The 21406-nt window shown below is 45.2% G+C and overlaps 1 protein-coding gene across 7 annotated transcripts in view; it reads right to left on the reverse strand.

Annotated features, from left to right (window-relative positions):
* Positions 1-21406, reverse strand: part of TOGARAM2 (TOG array regulator of axonemal microtubules 2) — a 98533-nt gene that overhangs the window by 51192 nt on the left and 25935 nt on the right. For 3 of the 7 annotated variants that reach the window (XM_050948445.1, XM_050948450.1, XM_050948444.1), the window contains exon 1: positions 12868-12938. The exons of 2 other annotated variants lie outside the window; for them this stretch is intronic. In XM_050948445.1, the coding sequence (XP_050804402.1) occupies positions 12868-12915 (48 nt within the window). In that variant the 5' untranslated portion in view covers positions 12916-12938. Of the gene's footprint in view, positions 1-8092; positions 8214-9587; positions 9757-12867; positions 12939-21406 lie in introns of those variants that run through there. 2 more of the 7 variants (XM_050948446.1, XM_050948447.1) reach the window with 2 other exon arrangements.

Consider the following 21406-nt stretch of genomic DNA (forward strand, 5'->3'; position numbering starts at 1 on the left):
ATGTAGGGTGAATATGAGAGAAATGTCCCAATGGTAAGTTCTGCTAGACTGTAATTATCTCCCAAGGGAAGTAGAAGCTGCCCTATAGCTTGAGGTATTTAAAAATGGGACTGAAAAATACCCTGAAAAGAGGTATAGTCCTGGATTATATACCCAACTCTGCCATGCCTTGTTGTGTAACCTTGGGCCAGTCACTTAATCTCTCTGTGCCCCAGTTTACCAGTATGCAAGACTGGTTCAGTAAATGCAAACCAGTTTGTTAGTGTAATGTGAAGGTTACACAGGCAATGTAGAATTACACAGATCCACCTCTCCCCATCAGAGTGAAGGTGAACTTAGGTAATTGCCACAAAAGCCAGGGTAACCCAGAGCAGTAGCTGTGGTGGGACTCTACTGCTGCCCTGCAGCCTTTAGGAAGGGCTAGGGGAGTAGGATTCTTCCCTTACCTGTCCAATGTGAAAAAATCTCCCACACACCAAATCCATTCAAACTAAACTCATTGCAGGGACCAGGATTTGGGCCAATGATATTATAAAACCAATCCCAGAAGGATGAAGAAAATGAACACAGAAAGCAACTTCATGACATTCTCCATCACACACAAGTCACAACCAGCAATAGCACTGGGATGCCATGGTGTGAAAACAATAATGCTAAAAAAACAACCTTTTCCAAAGAGATAAGGAAAATTCAGCTGCATTTGAACTGTTCTGGGCCCTGCTAACATTTGGACAAACAGGAATGTATGCTCCTTTCTAATTATGTACTGGGTCAATCTAAAAGTTGTTCAACCTCCTGGGATTCTCGTTTCCTTGGGATGATTAGCCGTCAAAAAATGAAAAAGGAAATGTTTTTGTTATTGTTATTATTTTTATTTAAATTTCTCTCAGTCCACCACCCATTTCTGTGATGGTTTCTCAGTGTTGCAAGCCTACAGGATCAGTTTGTAAAATACACTTGACTATTAACCTCCCTCTAAAGCTCTCTATGAACTGGAATTGGCTTGAATTGGGCCTCAAAGGTTAATGGCTGTAGGTTTAGGCTAGCTCTGAGGATCTTATGAAAACTCAGCTGCTGACATTCCCCTGCCAAGGAAGCCCATCTTAAACAGAATAATGCAGCTGTATCAATGTCATGTACACAGTCACAACTTTGGCTGACAACAAACCAACAGGGGCAGATGACTCAAAGGTTCTCAAGCCTAGTTGTTGTTGCTAAATTAGGGCAAATTCACAGCTATCAGCCAGTCACTGATTTAGCTGTATGAGGGCAAACACAAAGAGGACACAAGCAAACCCACAGTTTGAAGCTTACTCTGGATTCAAGCAGGGATAAGCAAAAAGCATTCATTAGCTACACTGCAGAATTGAACCAGTGCAGCTGCTTCAGTGGCTGGCCATCGATTGCTGGAAACAGGGCCAACTCCCAACGCAAAGAAGGCAAAGGAAAGAAGGAAAGAAAGATCTTTTAGCTGCTAGTTTCACCATTTTTTTCTGCTTGGTAATTATCCATAAGCAGCTTGTGTTTTTCTCAAACTCATTCACCCTTCGAGTTGATCTGCAGAATCATTTCTGCCCACGGGCTTTGTCACTGTAAGCAGATCATTGCAAGTTGTCAATATCTGAGCAGCTTTGATTAGATGCACAGAATACATGACATGTTCCTGTTCCCTGGCTGGATGAGCACTAGCCTTAAGATAATGTTTCTAGAACGAATTCTTGAGATGACATGTTTGAAATTTGCTCTCTACAGATATAAAAGTTCCTGTTTGCAGGAGTTTTTCTGCTAGCAAACTTGTTTGCTGGATTATCCATAGAACACAAGCATAGCAAGGAGCACAAGCAAAGAAAATGCCATTTAAAATGTAATAGACTTTCTTGCAGTTCTGGTACCACAGTTACATGCCCAGAAGGGGTCCCAAGGAGTTCTTTCAGCTCAAGACACTAAAGAGCGCAGTACCCCCATCGGAAGACATTGCACAAAAGACTCCTTGCAAGGGCTACACTCACTTCAGCAGAACTGTTTTCTCATCCCTGAAACAAGAGTGATCGCAAGCAGGAGTTCATTCAGGGCAGCAAATGAAGGGTTAGGAGCAAACTGGTTTGAAAGCCAAACCTTGTCAGCTACTTCAGTGGTAACCAAACACCAATTGGAACAGTACTGACTGCCAGCCCTAATGAGGTGTGATGTTGAACACCAGAGCTATTTGAGTATTGTACACAATGTATTCATAACACATGCTGTAACTGTCTCCACTAAGACTGTGGCCAAGTACATTCATTTCTCAAAGGTGGCTGACAGATTGTTCTGCAACCTTTTGTGACTGCAAGAAACAAAGAGGCAACAGAGACAAGCACACAGATTATGTTTTACCTTTTCTTTCCTTAGGGCCTGAACCAAGCCCCATTGAGATCAATGGAAAGCCTCTCTGAGACATCAGTGGGCTTTGGATTGGGTCCCTAAATTGTAGTTTCTTGTACATTGTGAGCTCTTTCTGGGAGGGGAAGTGCCTTGATCCTGACTGGGGTCTCTGGCTGCTCTCTACTATAAACATTAAATAATAATACAAAACAATAGTGCAGCCACTATGGAAGGTGTTCTAGAAATATCTGCACAAATAGACAATGAGCATGTGAAATCTTGTGTGGGTTAGGTCACTTACAGGCCAAAAAGTGGCAGGGTTATGTTTGGTTTTAAAGGACTCACGCAATGGTTGAGTGCCGAAGGAGAGCCTCCATGGGTATATACTCAAATGTAGGGGAAGGGATTGCAGTGTGAAAGAAAGAGCAGGGTCAGTATCATGCACTTTGGTGGTATGTGTTCAGTGCAGGCCAAACCAACACCCTATGCCTGAAGACCTCATGGGCCAGGTTGTGTGGCCTGCTAAGCAGGAGCAGCGCCAGGGTTTTTGGAGCCCTAGGCGGGGGTCCTTCCGCACTCCCAGTCAATGGTGGCAATTCTGTGGTGGGGGGGTCCTTCCGCGCTCCCGGTCTTCAGGGCACTTCGGTGGCGGGTCCCAGAGTGAGTGAAGGACCCACCGCAGAATTGCCACCAAAGACCCGGAGCGCGGAAGGCCCCCCGCCACCAAATTGCCACCTAGGGCAGCAAAATGCCGCCCCCACTCCCAAATTCTGGAGCCCTAGGCGACCGCCTAGGTCACCTAAATGGAAGCGCAGGCCCTGCTGCTCAGTTCCCCTTATGCAAAGGGGACAAAGATTGCTAGGGTTTCCCCTGGCATGGGGAAAAGTGCAAGTGAGAGCATCAGCACCAATCTCTTAGGGAACATTGCTGCTTGGGCCCACTCCATCAACTGCTACTCATGCAAAACACACGTTGATCTGAAAAGAATGTGTCCTTTTCCATATCCTTTTGCATGAAACCATTTTGTTGTAGTGCTAGTATCCAGTATTTTTAACATATATACTTTCACATGTACTTTTCCCTGACGAGTGGAATCACACACACTGCTCTGTGCCTCTTTCCTGAAAGTTAAGCCATTTCTGTATGCTGGGCCAGATTCTGATTTCAGTTATACTCATAGAATCATAGAAATGTAGGACAGGAAAGGACCTCAATAGCTCATCTAGTCCAGTCCCCTGCACTGAGGCAGGGCTAAGTACTATCTAGATCATCCCTGACAGGTGTTTCTCTAACCTGTTCTTAAAAACGTCCAGTGATGGAGATTCAATAACCTCGCTAGGCAATTTATTCCAGTGCTTAACCACCCTTATAGTTAGGAAGTTTTTTCTAGTGTCTATCCTGAATCTCCCTTGCTGCAATTTAAGCCCATTACTTTTTTATCCTAAGGAGAACAATTTATCATCATCCTCTTTATAACACCCTTTTATGTTCTTGAAGACTGCTATGTCCCCTCTCAGTCTTTTCTTCTCCAGACTAAACAAATCCTTGTTTTCTAGAACTTTAATAATTTTTGCTGCTCTCCTCTGGACTTTCTCCAGTTTATCCGCATCTTTCAGGAAGTGTGGTGCCCAGAACTGGACATTTGTGATGTTATTAGTGCTGAGTAGAGTGGAAAAATTACTTCTCATATCTTGCTTATAACACTCCTACTAATACGTCCCAGAATGATGTTTGCTTTTCTTGAAACAATAATACATTGTTGACCCATATTTAGTTTATGAGCCACAAAAACCCCCAGATCCTTTTCTGCAATACTCCTTTCTAGGAAGTCAGTTCCCATTTTTATTTATGCAATTGCTTATTCCTCTTTAAGTGTAATACTTTGCATTTGTCCTTAATGAATTTCATCCTATTTAATTCAGACCCTTTCTCCAAATTGTTAAGATCATTTTGAATTTTAATCCTGTCCTCCAAAGCACTTGCAACCAGGGCCGGTGCAACCATTGAGGCGGACTATGTGGTTGCCTAGGGCGCCAAGATTTGGGGGCGCCAAAAAGCACTCCCAAATTTTTTTTAAGTGGTTGAGCAGCCGCTGCTGCTGGGATGGAGAGGAAGTCTGAGCTGCCGGCGGCATCGGCAGCGGGCAGCCCAGGGTTTCCCCTGGGTCAGTGCACTGTTGCCGGCAGCCCAGGGCTTCCTCTGGGTCAGTGCGCTGCCGCGGCAGCCGGCAGCCCAGGGCTTTCTCTGGGTCAGCGCGCCGCAGGGCCGCCTGGGGGGGGGGCAAGAGGGGCAATTTGCACCGGGCCCTGCAGGGGCCCCCACGAGAGTTTTTTGGGGCCCCTGGAGTGGGGTCCTTCACTCACTCCTGGAGCCCTGGAAAACTCTCATGGGGCCCGGGCCCGCGGAGCTTCTTCTGCTCCTGGTCTTTGCCGGCGGGGGGTCCTTCCGCTCCGGGGCGGAAGGACCCTCCACCGGTGAATTACTGCCAAAGCAGGACCCGCCGCCGACGTGCAGCCCAGTCTTCGGCGGTAATTGGGTGGCGTGGGGCCCTTCCGCTCTGGGACCAGTCGCCGAAGTGCTCCGGAGACCCGCGGCGGGGGCCCTCCGCCACTTAATTACCGCTGAAGACCCGGCTGCACTTTGGCAGCTGGTCCCGCTTGAGCAGCAATTCGGCAGCAGGGGGGCCCCGTGGCAGGTCTCCGGGGCACTTCGGCTGCAGGTCCCGGAGCGGAAGGGCCCCCAGCTGCTGAATTACCACCGAAGCGGGGGTCCCCCGCTGCCGAAGCCCCCAGGCCCCCGGAATCCTCTGGGCAGCCCTGGCGCGCCGCCAGCAACCCAGGGGGTCCCCTGGGTCAGCGTGCCGCTGCCAGCAGCCGCCAGCCCAGGGGTTCCACTGCGCAGTCCTGCTTGGAGAGAATGTGGAGCAGAGGTGAGCTGGCGTGGGGAGATACCGCAGGGCTCCTCGGGCCAGGAGGTGGGGAGCTGCCACGGGGCGGGGGGCACACTTCAGGGTGGGGGGGGTGGGGAGCTGCTGCAGGACTGGGGGGGCGCAAGGTGGAAGTTTCGCCTAGGGCGCGAAACTTCCTTGCACCGGCACTACTTGCAACCCCTCCCGGCTTGGTATTGTCCGCAAACTTTATAAGTGTACTCTTTATGCCATTATCCAAATCATTTATGAATCATAGAATATCAGGGTTGGAAGGGACCTCAAGAGGTCATCTAGTCCACCCCCCTGGTCAAAACAGGACCAATTCCCAACTAAATCATCCCAGCCAGGGCTTTGTCAAGCCTGACCTTAAAAACCTCTAAGGAAGGAGATTTCACCACCTCCCTAGGTAACCCATTCCAGTACTTCACCACCCTCCTAGTGAAAAAGTTTTTCCTAATATCCAACCAAAACCTCCCCCACTGCAACTTGAGACCATTACTCCTTGTTCTGTCATCAGGTACCACTGAGAACAGTCTAGATCCATCCTCCTTGGAACCCCCTTTCAGGTAGTTGAAAGCAGCTATCAAATCCCCCCTCATTCTTCTCTTCTGCAGACTAAACAATCCCAGTTCCCTCAGCCTCTTCTCATAAGTCATGTGTGCCAGGCCCCTAATCATTTTTGTTGCCCTCTGCTGGACTCTCTCCAATTTTTCCACATCCTTCCATAGTGTGGGGCCCAAAACTGGACATAGTACTCCAGGTGAGGCCTCACCAATGTCGAAGAGCGGGGAATGATTACGTCCCTCAATCTGCTGGCAATGCCCCTACTAAATAGAACTGGACACAGGACAGATCCCTGTGGCATCCCACTCAATATGCCTTTCCAGTTTGATTGTGAACCATTGATAACTACTCTCTGAGTATGTTTTTTCAGCCAATTGTGCACCCACCTTATAGTAAGTTCAAATAGGCTATATTTCTCTAGTTTGTTTATGAGATGGTCAAGTGAGATAATATCAAAAGCCTTACTAAAGTCAAAATACATGACATCTACTGGTTCCCCTCCATCCACAAGGCTTGTTACCCTGTCAAAGAAGGATATTCGTTTGGTTTGATATGATTTGTTCTTGACAACTCCATATTTATTGTTACTTATTATCTGATTATCTTCTGGGTGCTTACAAATTGATTGTTTGATTATTTGCTCCATTATCTTTCTGGTCACCAAAGTTAAGCTGACTGGTCTATAATTCCCTGGGTTGTTCTTATTCCCCTTTTTATAGTAGGTACTGCATTTGCTCTTTTCCAGTCCTCAGTTATTTCTCCCATCCTCCATGAGTTGTCAGAGAATCGATAATATTGGCTCAGAGATCTCAGCAATCAGCCCCTTAAGTATTCTAGGATGTATTTCCACAAGCTCTCATGTAAATCCAAGACAACTCCAAGTGACTCCCTAAGGCTTTCTCCCCTAAACAATAATTAAGTGTGGGAAATCCCCATGATCTGAAGAGATTTCATTCAGTTAGAAAGAGATTTTAGTTTCATAACAGAGATTCCTCATTACAAACAATATGTTAACAGGTGTGAAACATGGGGCCTGTTTCTCCTCTCTCTTAAACTTTGTAAATCAGCAGCCAATGGAGTTAGACCTCTCACTTACACCACTGAATGTATCAAACCTCATGTTACTGTAATTAGGAAGGTGCGGTAGCCCTTCTTACTATTATATGATTTGTTCATCCCAACACTGCTTAGTGGTGCACAAATCACAAAAGAAGACAGTTCCTTCCCTCAGGAAGTTACAGTCTAAGGGTTCGGTCCTGCAAGCCTTGCTCACACAAGCAATCCTTACTGACTCCTGGCTAGTCATATTGATTGGCCTCTGAAAAGATACATGAAAGCAATAAAGACACAGGCTCAGATCCTCCAGAGCAGCCAAACTGCACTCAGTAATAGTTTGGAGGTCAGGGGGTAGGGGAGGACAAAAATGTAGCTTTTCTTCACCTGAGTGACCAGCTGGCCACTGAAATTCAGCAACACAGACCAAGCCAGGTACTAGCAGTTCATGTGATGATAGAACCAAGGTTCCTAGAAATTCCAGGAGAAAGTTAAACACTCAAGTGAACCTGTGCAAAGTCAGGTGTCTGGGACTTCAGGGAAACCTCTGTGACGTGGACTTAGGACAGAAGGTTAGGTAACATGGAGGGAGAGTTTGGTCATTTGCCACTGGGGGTGGTGGTGAGGAATGGGGAAGGTTTGACAGCTGGGGTAGGCCTTTTCTGTCCCACACTCTGAGAATGGGGATCCTGGAAAGTTAGAGTCCCAAAAACACAGACACTTGCACCCTGTGTGCTCTGTGCATTCCTAGGGTCATTCTTGAACTCAGTCTCAGCTTACAACAGGAGCTATTGCAGGGGAAAGGCCCAGTGGCAGAAGTTAGGGATCAGGCTCATGATTAAAACACTGAACTTTTCAACAATTCAACTTACAGACTTTGCAGGAAAAAAAACATTCAAATAACTGTCATTTGAAACTGCATCGCATCAAAACTAATAAATGATAAGGCAAAGGAAGCAATAAAGCTAAGAGCACAGGGCTGGGAGACAGCAGAAGTAGATTCTAATGCCCACTCTGCTACGGGATACACTGTGGCCTTCTAGATTCATAGATCTTAAGGCCAGAGGGGACCATTATGACATCTAGTCTGATCTCCTGTATAACGTGGACCATAGAATTTGGGTAAACCACTTCATCCCTGTGACTTGTTTCCCCATCTGTATAATGGAAACAGTATTCACCCACCTTTGCAAAATGCTTTGAGATCCTTGGATGAAAGATTCTGGATAAATATGAGTAATATTGTCATCATCCCAGCAACACTGCCTAGCCCAGAGCTGCAGTTTGCAGGAAAGGGGCATACACTCTATCAAAGAAGGAAAAGAAAGAAACACGAAGCAAAGATTTCTCTCTGGAGAGGGAGGGAGGGAGAGGGAGTAACTGGCAAACATCTCTAATAATGAGCAGAGGGAGTCTTGCCTCTTCTCCCTTAGAGAGGTTGAGTGGCTCTTCATTTGCTATCTCTGACAAGCTATCATCTCTGGATTTCAAATGGAAACAAAGCTGGGTCTGAGCAAGTCTCTTCCCTTCTTCTACTTGCTGAAGGTTTCCCAGTTCTGGTTTCCACAGATCCTTATTTCCTTGATAATACACTCATTTGTAAACAAAGGCTGAACATGAGCTGGGCTAGTTCCTACACAGAGCTTGTGCCTTGGAGTGGGCACCTATATACCAGAGAGGCTGCAAGCTTACCTAGATTTTCTATCATCCATTTATTCAGAGGAAAGACAAAATGCTTCCTCTTCCCTGCCCCACTCCCCTCCAGCTTTTTGTTGGGGTATAAAAGTTACTTTTACTGAAACCTAGCAAGTTATACTATTGGCCAGGTAGGATTTTAATACTGTCTTACAGAGATGTGCCAGAAATACACTGAGCCCTGATCTTGAGCCAAATAGCTCTGAAGTTCAGCCAGGGTCTGGTCTAGGGGAGGATTTGGCTTGAGCCTGGTTCAGTTCTATTGGGAAAACAGCAGTGTGCTTCTATTAAATGCCTGAAATGCAGCTGGTGCTTCATGGCCCCACTGAGACACAAATCAAGTTGGGTCAAAAGCTGAGACACAAGTTCTCCTATTTGCCTGCACACAATAATGACCTAGCACCAACGAAAAAAATCTTAGTCAAGAAACCTGACTCTGCAGTGCGTGAATGGAAGATGGCAGTTCCCTACCACTCTCTGGATAGTGCTAGACTCCTCCTGCCAGGAACCATAGCTATGCCAAGCTGCAAAGAGCCTGTTCTCACTCAGCAGGTTGCATGAAATATCCTGACTTATCAGACAGTAGTTCCTGCCCCTTCCTTGTCCTCCCCTCACTCTTCTGCTGCAAAGCGATTCAAGCTCTGATCATCTTCCGCTCATCTAAGGACTCCCTCTTCTAAAAAGTGACCTAGATTCACTCACTCTCAGCTAAACCAAAGGGATTCGCCCACCAGAACTTTTTGTGACACTCATTTTTCCTGTTAAATTAATAAGCTATTGGGAAAAATCATCAACCAAACTTCCCCCCAAATTCTCTTTCACTTCTGAGCACTTGCCACTTCATGGGAAAAGAACACTCACACCAAGCAAGCTCCCTCACCCACCCAGGTCCCAATGCAACAGATCATCAGCATGGTCCATCCATCCCCCACATGAGTGTCACCTCAGAAAAGCAGCAAAGCACGAGTCAGGGCAGTTCACTAACCTTCACAAACAGGTTTGCCTTTTCACTTTGGATGCCTAGTTTCCATGTTGTTAAATTTGTGTTTCCTCAGGGAGCTCCAAAACTCAGCTGCCTCCCACAGTGAATCTCAGCTCCCACTCAGCTCCAGACCCTAAGATTTTGAAAGTTGTGGGTATGGATGGCATCTCTGTAGCCCAGCCTTCTTCTGTGTGAAGATAATAGCCTCTGACTTACAGGTTACACACACGGCAGGCAAACAGTGTTACGTACTGTGAACAAACAAGGCTGCATAGCAACCACTTCTCTAAAGTAGTCTTGAGCAGGAGGTGCAAGGGAAAGGCATTGCTTGCAGGGCTGGCCCGTGTCTCCTAGGGTGCTGGAATGGAGAGTACCTGAGTGACCTTGACAGCACCCAAACTCTGGAACAGGGACACTCTCTGAATAGCCACGTGTGTGCCGAGTCCCAGTCTGCTTGTGATTGATTCCCAAAAGCATACACGCAAAGGCTGTGTTATATCCAGTCAAGCAGTGGAGTCTTCAGAATTCATGAATGAGAGGGCAAGGTTTAGACCCTCCCTTACTACAGAATACAATTTGCAGGTAACTTATCCAGGTTGTAAATTCTTTGGAACAAGGCTTGTGAGCTTGATTCTCCTCTCACTTACATCTGTGTAAATCAGGAATGACTCCACTGAATGGAGTCACACCAGAGTAAAAATCAGTGGGAGGGCAGAACTAACTAACTAACCACTGTGGGCTGGATTCCCCTCTGGTTTGCACCTTGGGCAGTCACTGACACCTCTGCAAAGTGCTACTAAATCAGACTCCTCCATTTGCCCTGGGATGGCACCTTACACCCAGTTGCAGGGGTGTCAGTAGCTATACAAGGTATAAAGCAGAATCAGAGTTGTGGTCTTTATTCTTTCTGTACAGTGCCAGGCACATCTATGATGCTAAGTAAAAATGCTGAAGAATATTGAATTTTTCATTCATGCACAACACATCAGAGTCTAGCTTTGAAATGTTTTCAAAATAGCTTCTCTGCTGGGTTTTTACACATACATGTGTGCACACACACTTTTGTGTAGCTGAGTTTAGTGCTGTTGAAAGGTACCTGATTGGTCAGCCCTGGACTCTGAAACCCTCTATCCACAGACCAGGTATAAACACATTGTCATAAACAGATAGTTAAGGGTTAATGCCTCTTTTACCTGTAAAGAGTTAAGAAGCTCAGTAAACCTGGCTGACACCTGACCAGAGGACCAATAAAGGGACAAGATACTTTCAAATCTTGGTGGAGGGAAGTCTTTGTTTGTGCTCTTTGTTTTGGGGGTTGTTCACTCTTGGGACTAAGAGGGACCACACGTCCATCCAGGCTCTCCAAATCTTTCTAAACCAGTCTCTCATATTTCAAAATTGTAAGTAACAGCCAGGCAAGGCGGATTAGTTTTATTTTTGTTTTCTCAACTTGTAAATGTCCTTTTTTGCTGAGAGGATTTTACCTCTGTTTGCTATAACTTTGAACCTAAGGCTAGAGAGAGTTCCTCTGGGCTATACAAATTTGATTACCCTGTAAAGTATTTTCCATCCTGATTTTACAGAGATGATTTTTACCTTTCCTCTTTAATTAAAAGCTTTCTTTTTAAGAACCTGATTGATTTTTCCTTGTTTTAAGATCCAAGGGGATTGGATCTGGACTCATCAGGGATTGGTGGCGGAAAGGAGGGGAGACGGTTAATTTCTCCTTGTTTTCAGATCCAAGGGGTTTGGATCTGTGTTCACCAGGGAATTGGTGAAGCCTCTCAAGGCTGCCCAGGGAGGGGAAGGTTTTTGGGGGGACAAGAAGTGCTCTAGACCCTGAAATTTCTGGATGTTGGCAAAGTTACTAGATCTAAGCTAATAATTAAGCTTAGAAGTGTCCATGCAGGTCCCCACATTTGTACCCTAAAGTTCAGAGTGGGGAAGGAACCTTGACACACATGCAGCAGCAGTACAAGCTTCTCCCACCATGACTGGGACCAGGAGAGACTGCACCAAGAGTCAGAGGGGAATTCAGGCTCCACAGCTCATTCAGTCCCTAGCCTCTCTGTTCAGACTGCCAGCAAGGGGATGAATAGTGGGGGTGATTTCTGTGATGTGCAATAATTCACACCACAAGGAGAACAGAGGAAACCAACACAGTTAATTTGTCCCTTGGGGCTACCAGCCCTTCTCCGATCACATAGAGCAACAGGAGAATCCAGCTATTACAACACTTATCTATTATGGAAAGACAACCATGAAACAGACACCAAATTACAATATCTTCCTCTCCCTGATAAACTTTTTTGAACCAGTAAAAAGTTCCATCTCACATCATCACCCTAAACTATCCAAGTCCCACGGTTTCTCTATTGTTTGATATCCAGCTATTTTTTTTAAATCGTATATTGTAGAATGCCAGAAAATTAGCTGATCCCCCGAGACTAACCTCAAAATGTATTTTATTAGGTACATGTCACTCAGCTAAGTAAGTCCCCCTATAAGATTCACCCTGTTTGAAATAGAACAGAAAGGAAAGATCATTCTGTAGTTAAGACACTATACTAAGCCTCACAAGACCCAAGTTCAGTTCCCAGTTTTGCCACAGACTTGCTGTGTGACCTTGGGCAAGTCATTTAATCTCATGGTGTGCCTCATTTCCGCATCTATAAAATGGACAGAGCAATACTTTCTCTCTCCCATCCTTTGTCCATCTGTTCTATTTAGCCTATAAACTCTTCAGGGCAGGGCCTGTCTCTTGCCATATGTATGTGCAGTGCCTCGCACCCTGGGACCTTGATCTTGGTTAGGGGTGGTACAATAATACTATTAAAATGACTGCAGTGGTGGATCTTCAAAGGACCAATGCCTTTCACTGGTATACTCCCTCAAAACAAAGAAATCAACAAGGTGAATTAAAATAATTCTTAGCATTTTGTGCCAATCCCACATATACCCAATGGAAAGAAGGCTTTTAGCCTACTTTCATCTACTAACCTTGACAGAATCCAAGCTGGTTAGACCTTAGCATATCATGAGTTTTTCAGGGAGGATGGTGTTAATTATTATTGTAACCAATTTATCAGGTACAGGTGAAAAACTTACTTCTCTTTCCTCCAGCTCCCTCCTAAAGCCTTTGTCACAAATAGGTACAACATCTGCTTCCCTCTAGTCCTGTGAAACAGAGGCTGTTTTGACTGAGATATTGTATATTTTTGTAAGTGCCTCCAGAACTCTCGATGCACCATCTGGCCTGGTGATTAATTGCTATTTAAATTACCAGTTTGCTCCAGAACCTCATTTTCTGACAATCTTGATAACACCTCATCTTCCTTAGCAGAAAAGAATGGGTCCAGGGTAAGAATCTCCCTGACATTTTAAGCAGTGAAGACTGATCATTTAACTTCTCAGCAGTGTCCTTAAGTGCCTTAATTTCTCTCTTGAATTCCTGGTGATCCAGAAGACCCACTGATTCTTTCATGGGTTTCCTGCTGCTGATAGACTTAAAGAATCTCTTGTTGTTTGCTTTTATACCTTTAGCTATTTGTCCTTTGAATTCCACTGCAGCCTTTCTAATTTCCTTCTTACGCACTGTCTACAGCTCCTGTTTATTGGTTTCACCAGGGTCAGATTTCAAATGTTTGAAGGATTTGCATTTTACTCAAATAGCCTCTCGAACCTAGCCATATTGATTTACTCCTTGTCTTCGTGACTCCCCTTTTGCTCACAGGCACAAATGCCTTTCGAGTCTCCAATATTGTTTAAGTAGCACCCATGCCACTTCCAAGGATTTTACTTCCTTTTCTTTTAACACTAAGGCTTTTTGACTAATGTCTTTTTATTGACATCTTCCTTTTTAAAGTTTACTGTCACTTTTAAGTTCCTGCCTTGCCCCTTGAACCTAATTATATTGCAGTCACTATTACTTAGTGGCTCAGCAACTAGCACTTCTTGAATTAGCTCTTGTGTGTTACTTAAGATTAAGGGCTTGTGTCATAAACCTAGTCCCAGATTTGGACCTTAGCGTCCAAAATATGGGGGTTTAGCATGAAAACCTCCAAGCTTAGTTACCAGCTTGGACCTGGTAAAGCTGCCACCACCCAAAAAATTAGAGTGTTTTGGGGCACTCTGGTCCCCCCAAAAACCTTCCCTGGGGACCCCAAGACCCAAATTCCTTGAGTCTCACAACAAAGGGGAATAAACCATTTCCCTTCCCTTCTCCCTTCCAGGTATTCCCTCCCTGGGTTCCTGGAGAGATAAACAGAAGCAAACTCCATGAATCTAAACAGAGGGATTCCACCCTCCCCGTTTCCAGCCTTGGAAAACAGAAGTACCGAGAGCTAATCTCTCTTCCCCCCTCACCCAGAAGGAATGCAAAGTCAGGCTAGTAAATCTAACACACACAGATTTCCCCCTGACTTCTTCCTCCCACCAATTCCCTGGAGTTCCCCACTAAATAAAAACTCCAACAGGTCTTAAAAAGAAAGCTTTATGTAAAAAGAAAGAAAAATACATAAAAATGGTCTCTCTGTATTAAGGTGACAAATACAGGGTCAATTGCTTAAAAGAAATATGAATAAACAGCCTTATTCAAAAAGAATACAATTCAAAACACTCCAGCAACTACACACATGTAAAATACAAAAAAACATATAAATCACTATCTGATCTTTTGTACTTACAACTGGGAAACAGAAGATTAGAAAGCAGGAAATAGAGAAATCCTTCCCATAGCCGAGAGGGAGATAGGCACAAGACAAAGAACTCAGACACAAACTTCCCTCCACCCAGACCTGAAAAAGTCTGGTTTCCTGATTGGTCCTCTGGTCAGGTGCTTCAGGTTACCTCTTTCCAGGTGTAAGAGACATAACCCATAGCTATCTGTTTATGACAGCTTGTCTACATGAAGGTTTTAAACCAGAACAACTAAAGTTAATCCAGTTTGAAAACAATTGTGTATGTACCATGCAACCCATCACTGCACACTAATTCTGGAGTTTTCTTGCAAAGTGGACTAAGTTTGCTTTGAATGGAAATAGTTTGGTCTATTGTTCATGTGCAAGTAGTTGCTGCGCACCACTTTTGCATGCTACTAACAGCTATCCCACAGTGCTTTGCAGTTCAACCTTTACCAGCCTAGGCCATTTACTTGTGTCCCATCCTGGTGTCAAGTTTCCAGAATGACCCTTTGGTAGTGTAGGGCCAGATTTTGCTCCTGGATCCCAGTATATCACTATTCTGGGTATACAACCATGATGGCACTCCAGAAGCCCCACAACATATCTCACAGAGTTGCTTGGAGCTGTGCTGGGACCCTGGATCTTGTTGCCATCTGGGGAGAAGCATTGGTTCAGGAAAAAGCTCTTGTGGCCAGCCACAGGAATAGGGACATATTGTGGATGTTGCAAAGCAGATGTCTGCGAGGGGTCAAGACTGGAATGCAGATCAGTGCTGGATAAAGGGAAAACAGTTCAGGATAAAGTATATTGAAACAAAGGATAAAAGGAGACAATCTGGTAGGGAGCATGTGACTTGTCAGTGTTTTGATCAACTGGACAGGATTCTACACAATTACAGTACAACCCCTCAGACATTATTCACAGCCTACTGCCTGCACTCCCCACCACTGAGAACGACTGGCTTGACCCATTAGGGGAGGAGCAGGAGGATGCCGGAGAGGAGCTGCCCCCTAAAGCCCTGGATCTTTTGTGACTCAAGACCCTGACAATGGCCAATTGGAAAGCCAGCCTCAGTCCTGCTCAGCTACAACGCATCCTGATTCCCGCCCTGCCTCAGCTGTGCCCAAGTCACAGCCAGAAACCCAGGCCAGGACCAAAGAGATTTCCTAGAAGGATCTTTAACATGTAAGTACCTATCTTTACAATTAATTATTAATTATTATTATTATTGTTGGCTGATGTGAGCTAGGAGACCCTGCCTCCACCCCACCCCACCTTAAGGTGCTTCAGAATGGTACCTGCCAGCATGGTGCAGTCTGTGCCTCCCCCCACATAGTAGATTTAAATGACAAAAGCATTCATTTCTGCAAAACTCAACAGTGTATTGAGACAGTTCTTACAGGAAAAGAAACTTGGTTAGTTTTCGTAGTTTGCATCAGGTATCAGTGCACAATGCACACCTGGTCAAGGCAGAGACGCTACTGCTTCTCGCTGAGGTGCAATGGCACCGTGACATGCATCGTAGCTGACAATCATTGCAGGACCTTATCTGTTTTTCTCTGCACTTTTTCCATGTCTGCAGGGGAGATATCGCAGAACGTAAAACTGAGAAATTGTTCGATTTCGTTTCATACGTTACAAGGAACAGCCACACGCCCATGCCTCCCAGCATAGCTTGAGAGCCCCTTCCACTCCTGCAGCACTTTTAGGGGGACAACCTGGTGAACAACTTCACAGCATATCTTGCTGGTCTGCCTTTGTCTTTTTGAATAAGGCCATTCTCTGCCTCCTAGTCTCCTGCCTCAGCATTATGTCATCAAGAGAGGACAGCCTAAAGGGGACGTAGAGGGAATTACTATCCAGCTTGCCTGCAAGTGATGGTAGCACCTCCAGCATACAAAAAAAAAGGGCAAAAAACAACCTGCAATATAGCTACAAACACCCCTCCTCACCCTTAACAGCATGAAAGCAGATACAGTGGACTGAAATCCATATGCCCCCAGCACCCACCATAAATGCAGGCCACTTGCCAGCTCGGAGGTTCTCCCAAGAATAGAAAGAGTCTCAAGGAGGTAAAGTCATATATACACACTTAAAAAAAAAAAGACAACAACTTGTCTGTGATACAAACAATAAGCAACTTTTATTCCCTACTTCCCCAGCCCCAGCACCTGCAACAGCAAGATCTTCAAGCACAGAGCCTCTATGTACTGCTGCAGACTGGCCAACCTGAGAGAAGAAAAAGGAAGGCTTGGGGACAGATGTTTTCAGAGCTCTTGGCAGAGTCACAGAGGAAAACAAAGCGGCTGAGAGGTGGATGCTGGACATGAGGACCAGAGAGAGAAAGAGCTCCAAAGAGCTCATGGCAGTGGCTCAGGACAGCAACACAATGACCAGGGAAAGCATGGCTGGGGCCACGGACAGCATTACCATGGCAAAGGAGAGTATGGAAAAAGACAGAGATGCAGAGGCAACTTATGGACACTTTCCTGAACCAGAATACCCTCCTGCTAGGCCAGCTGGTCCTCCAGTCCTGTAATTTAGGATTCAGACATGTCCTTGAGCCTCTGGACAATGCTGGCTACTGGGACCAGCAGCAACTCCTAACCTCCACATCCCCACAACAGGGCTCCCAGCAGCTCCCATTTACCTCTCCAGTCCAACCTCTGGGCACTAAGAACACTTCACATAGGAGGCCAGCTCTTTAGAGTCCTACAGTGTCCCTGAGAATTTTGAGCCAAGGCACTCAACCCCAGAACTCACGTGGACAAGAGCCAGAGGCAAGGTGTATACTCACTTTGAACTTTATGCACACCTTCCCCACAAATTGCTGAATTTGAAATGTTTCTTGCTGTTGCACTTTGAGATTTGTTTGCACTGTTGCAGTAATTAAAGGTCCGTGCACAGTTGGCTGCTTAAGAAGATTGGTTTGTTAAATGTGTTTCCAAATACAAAGATATTATTTTCCATTGGTTTCATTACAACTTTTTTTTATTGTTCTTTCATACTAAAACCTTTATGGGTATTAACTGCATTTAACACAGCAAATCCTTTAAATAAAGTGGAAATAATACACAGGCTTTTACAAAAGCACATTGGGAATGTTAAACTTCAATCACCCCCACACAATACCCCAGCTTTCACAATGTCTGCATACCAATACACCCCCACGAGCTAACCTGTTCAGGCATGTGACTCAAAATATGAACATTAGGCAGCCCTGTTAGGATGCCCATGGGTGTTTGTGTTCTCTGTGGAATACCTTACTGGATGACTGAAACTTTGAGCAAGTCCCCGCACCTCAGCCTCCCACCCACCGGTAAGGCTTTTCCCCTTGCGCTCAAAAATATTATGCAAAACACAATATGTTGCTTTAATGGCTGGAAGTTTTTTCCTGCTGCTTCCAACCAATTCCATAAACAGCGCCACTTGCTTTCCAATGGCCAAATGCACTCTCAACCACCATTCTGCAACTACTCAGGGCTGGTCTACACTACGGGGGAAAATCGATCTCAGATACGCAGCTTCAGCTATGTGAATAACGTAGCTGAAGTCGAAGTATCTAAGATTGAATTACTCACCGTCTTCACGGTGCGGGATCGATGTCCGCAGCTCCCCATGTCAACCCCGCAACTCCGTTCGGGTTGGTGGAGTTCCGGAATCGATATAAGTGCATTCGGGGATAGATATATCGCATCTAGATGAGGATATCGATCCTCGAGCAATCGATTGCTACCCGCCAGGTAGTGAAGACATAGCCTCAGTTGATAGTTAAAATATTCCTTCCTTCTGTTCAAGCAGCAGCCTGTGTATGGCTTCATTAGCCTGGGCATCAGGAGATAAGCTGAGTGTCTCAGAATAACCAGATAAACCTCCACAGCAGTAAAGTCCACTGTGCTCATACGAACATAAGAGTGGCCATGCTGGGTCAGACCAAAGGTCCATCTAGCCCAGTATCCTGCCTTCTGACAGTGGCCAATGCCAGGTGCCCCAAAGGGAATGAACAGAACAAGTAATCATCAAATGATCCATCCCCTGTCGTCCATTCCCAGCTTCTGGCAAACAGAGGCTAGGCACACCATCCCTGCCCATCCTAGCTAATAGCCATTGACGGATCTATCCTCCATGATGAACTTATCAAGTTCTTTTCTGAATTCTGTTCTAGTTTTGGCCTTCACAACATCCTCTGGCAAAGAGTTCCACAGACTGACTGTGCGCTGTGTGAAGAAATACTTCCTTTTGTTTGTTTTAAACCTGCTGCCTATTAATTGCATTTGGTGACCCCTAGTTCATGTATTATGAGAAGGAGTAAATAACTTTATTTACTTTATTCACACTAGTTATGATTTTATCATATCCCTCCTTATTCATCTCTTTTCCAAGCTGATAAGTCCCAGTTTTATTAATCTCTCCACATACAGAAGCTGTTCCATACTCCTAATCATTTTTGTTGCCCTTTTCTGAACCTTTTCCAATTCCAATATTTTTTTTTAGATTGGGCGACCACATATGCACGCAGTATTCAAGATGTGGGCATACCATGGATTTACTTAGAGGCAATATGGTACTGCCAGAGGAGTACTGCTGTAGAATATTCTCCTGCTCCCGCATCATCTGTTTGTTGATGCAACAATCAAATGCCAGTGCAGAAGTCATCGGTTCCAAGTGCAGTAATACAGCCCAAGATGACTGTGAGTATTCACGCTTATCACCATAGCATTATGGAGCATTGTTGGGTCCATACTGGCCAACAGCAACTTGAAAATGGTGTGGCCCAGCGCAGAAAGAAAGTATGGGGCAGAGACAGCAGAATCATGGGATTTTTAAAAAAATATTTGACCCCAGCTGGCTTCCCACAATTCACAGCAAAAACAGTCCCAAGGACACTGCTCAACAGCAAAGCAAAGGACCACTGGATACCCCGGGAGAATGTTATGCTCTGAGTTTGCAGGAAATTGCTACTGTGTGTCCACGCAAGGCAAATTGAAAATGGAAAAGGTGTTGTGTGTGTACACTGTTGATATGACTTGATGTGCCTCAAAAAGATTTGGATTAAATCCTCCATGTAGATTCACCCTAACAAAGGAGGACAGAATCATTTTTTCCAGTTTTACAGATGAGAAAACTGAGGCACAGAGAGGTTATGTGATTTGTCCATCATCATCCAGCAGAACCAAGAATAGTACCCAAATCTCCTGAATCCCAGTCTACTGGTCTATCCACTAGGCCACCTGTCATAAACAGATAGCTAAGGGTTAATGTCTCTTTCACCTGAAGCACCTGACCAGAGGACCAATCAGGAAACCGGATTTTTTCAACTTTGGGTGGAGGGAATTGAGTGTCTAGGGTCTTTGTTTCTGGCTGCCTGCTTGCTCTGAGCTTTGGAGAAGTAGTTCTACTTTCTTATTTTCTGTTTCTAAGTGTAAGGACAAAGAGATCAGATAGTAAGTTCTATGGTTTCTTTTCTTTGGTATTTGCATGAATATAAGTGCTGGAGTGCTTTGATTTGTGTTCTTTTTGAATAAGGCTGTTTATTCAATATTCTTTTAAGCAATTGACCCTGTGTTGTATCATCTAATACAGAGAGAACATTTGTACTTATTTTTCTTTCTTTTTATATAAAGCTTTCTTTTAAGACCTGTTGGAGTTTTTCTTTACTTCAGGGAAATTGAGTCTGTACTCACCAGGGAATTGGTGGGAGGAAGAAATCAGGGGAGATCTGTGTGTTGGATTGCTAGCCTGATGTTGCATTCCCTCTGGGGGAATAGGAAAGTACTTTTTGTTTCCAGGATTGGGAACAGAGAGGGAGATTCACTCTGTGTAGTTTCACAGAGCTTGTGTCTGTGTATCTCTCCAGGAGCACCTGGAGGGGGGAAGGGAAAAAGGATTATTTCCCTTGGTTGTGAGACTCAAGGGATTTGGGTCTTGGGGTCCCCAGGGAAGGTTTTTCAGAGGGACCAGAGTGCCCCAAAACACTCTAATTTTTTGGGTGGTGGCAGCAGGTACCAGGTCCAAGCTGGTAACTAAGCTTGGAGGTTTTCATGCTAACCCCCATATTTTGGACGCTAAGGTCCAAATCTGGGACTAAGGTTATTACACCACCTCTCTGTGATCTTAGCCTTACTGTAACTTCAGCATTCCATAGATGCTGAATTTAAGTTCCACATGGAAGGTGCTGTGTCCACAGCCCTTTGGAGCATCAAGGGAAGGAAAATGGATGAGAGCTACTCACAAGTCTGTACCGTAATATCTGCAGCCACAGAAAGGGTTCATAATAATATGAATAAACAGTGTTAGGAGACCAAAACACATCTGTTAGTCTATAATGTGCAGCAGGACTCTTCGTTCCTTTTTAGGAGATCAAAAGTAATCTCTAATCTGTCCATCTAGCTCTACCACTTGTACAGTCTCCATCGACCTCAGGCCAACTCAACAGAAAAACCAAACTGAACATCCCTCGGCTGTTTAAGGAGATCAGCTACGTTTACGATCCCAGATCCAGATTCCAGTGATGGATGAACACTGCTTCCCCCTCATGGCGGGCAATGTGGACAAGTTCCACTGAACTTTTGAACACTCTCATCAGGTAGTCCCTGAGCTGCATTTTCACAGGCAGAAGGGGGAGCTTTTAGGAAACAGGCCTGGTCTGAGTAAGAGGCACTGCGTGAGGGGTCTTTTCCAGTTGTGAAGGAGGCAGACCACCTTCTCCACACGTCCTTCCATGGCTATAACCTGATACCTGCTCAGCTATTGCGGTACTCATGTATTGTTTGCATCCTACACACATACACAAAAGGCATGTTCAGCAGAACCATTCGCTGCTGCAGCAGCAACCTCCTGGCACTGTGACAGGCAGCTTTTGCTCACAAGAATCTCTGCTGAATTGGGAGCCCTTGGGCTTTCCCCATAGCAACTTCTGCCAGGCATTGGACAGGCACCTGGGTGATCAACATGCCACTGCAACTGAGTCCCTGGGGAACGAGAGCATGCATAACATCCGCATTAATTAGAGCCCAGTGGACACATCCAGAGCAGGTTAGCTTATACAGACCCGCTCGCCCCACCCCCTACCCCCTGGTTATATAACCAAGAGTAACAGACTGATATTATTAATTCAGCACCATATGTGTGAATGGACTT

The sequence above is a fragment of the Gopherus flavomarginatus genome, chromosome 4, assembly GCF_025201925.1.
Source record: "Gopherus flavomarginatus isolate rGopFla2 chromosome 4, rGopFla2.mat.asm, whole genome shotgun sequence".
In the NCBI taxonomy this organism is placed as follows: Eukaryota; Metazoa; Chordata; order Testudines; family Testudinidae; genus Gopherus; species Gopherus flavomarginatus.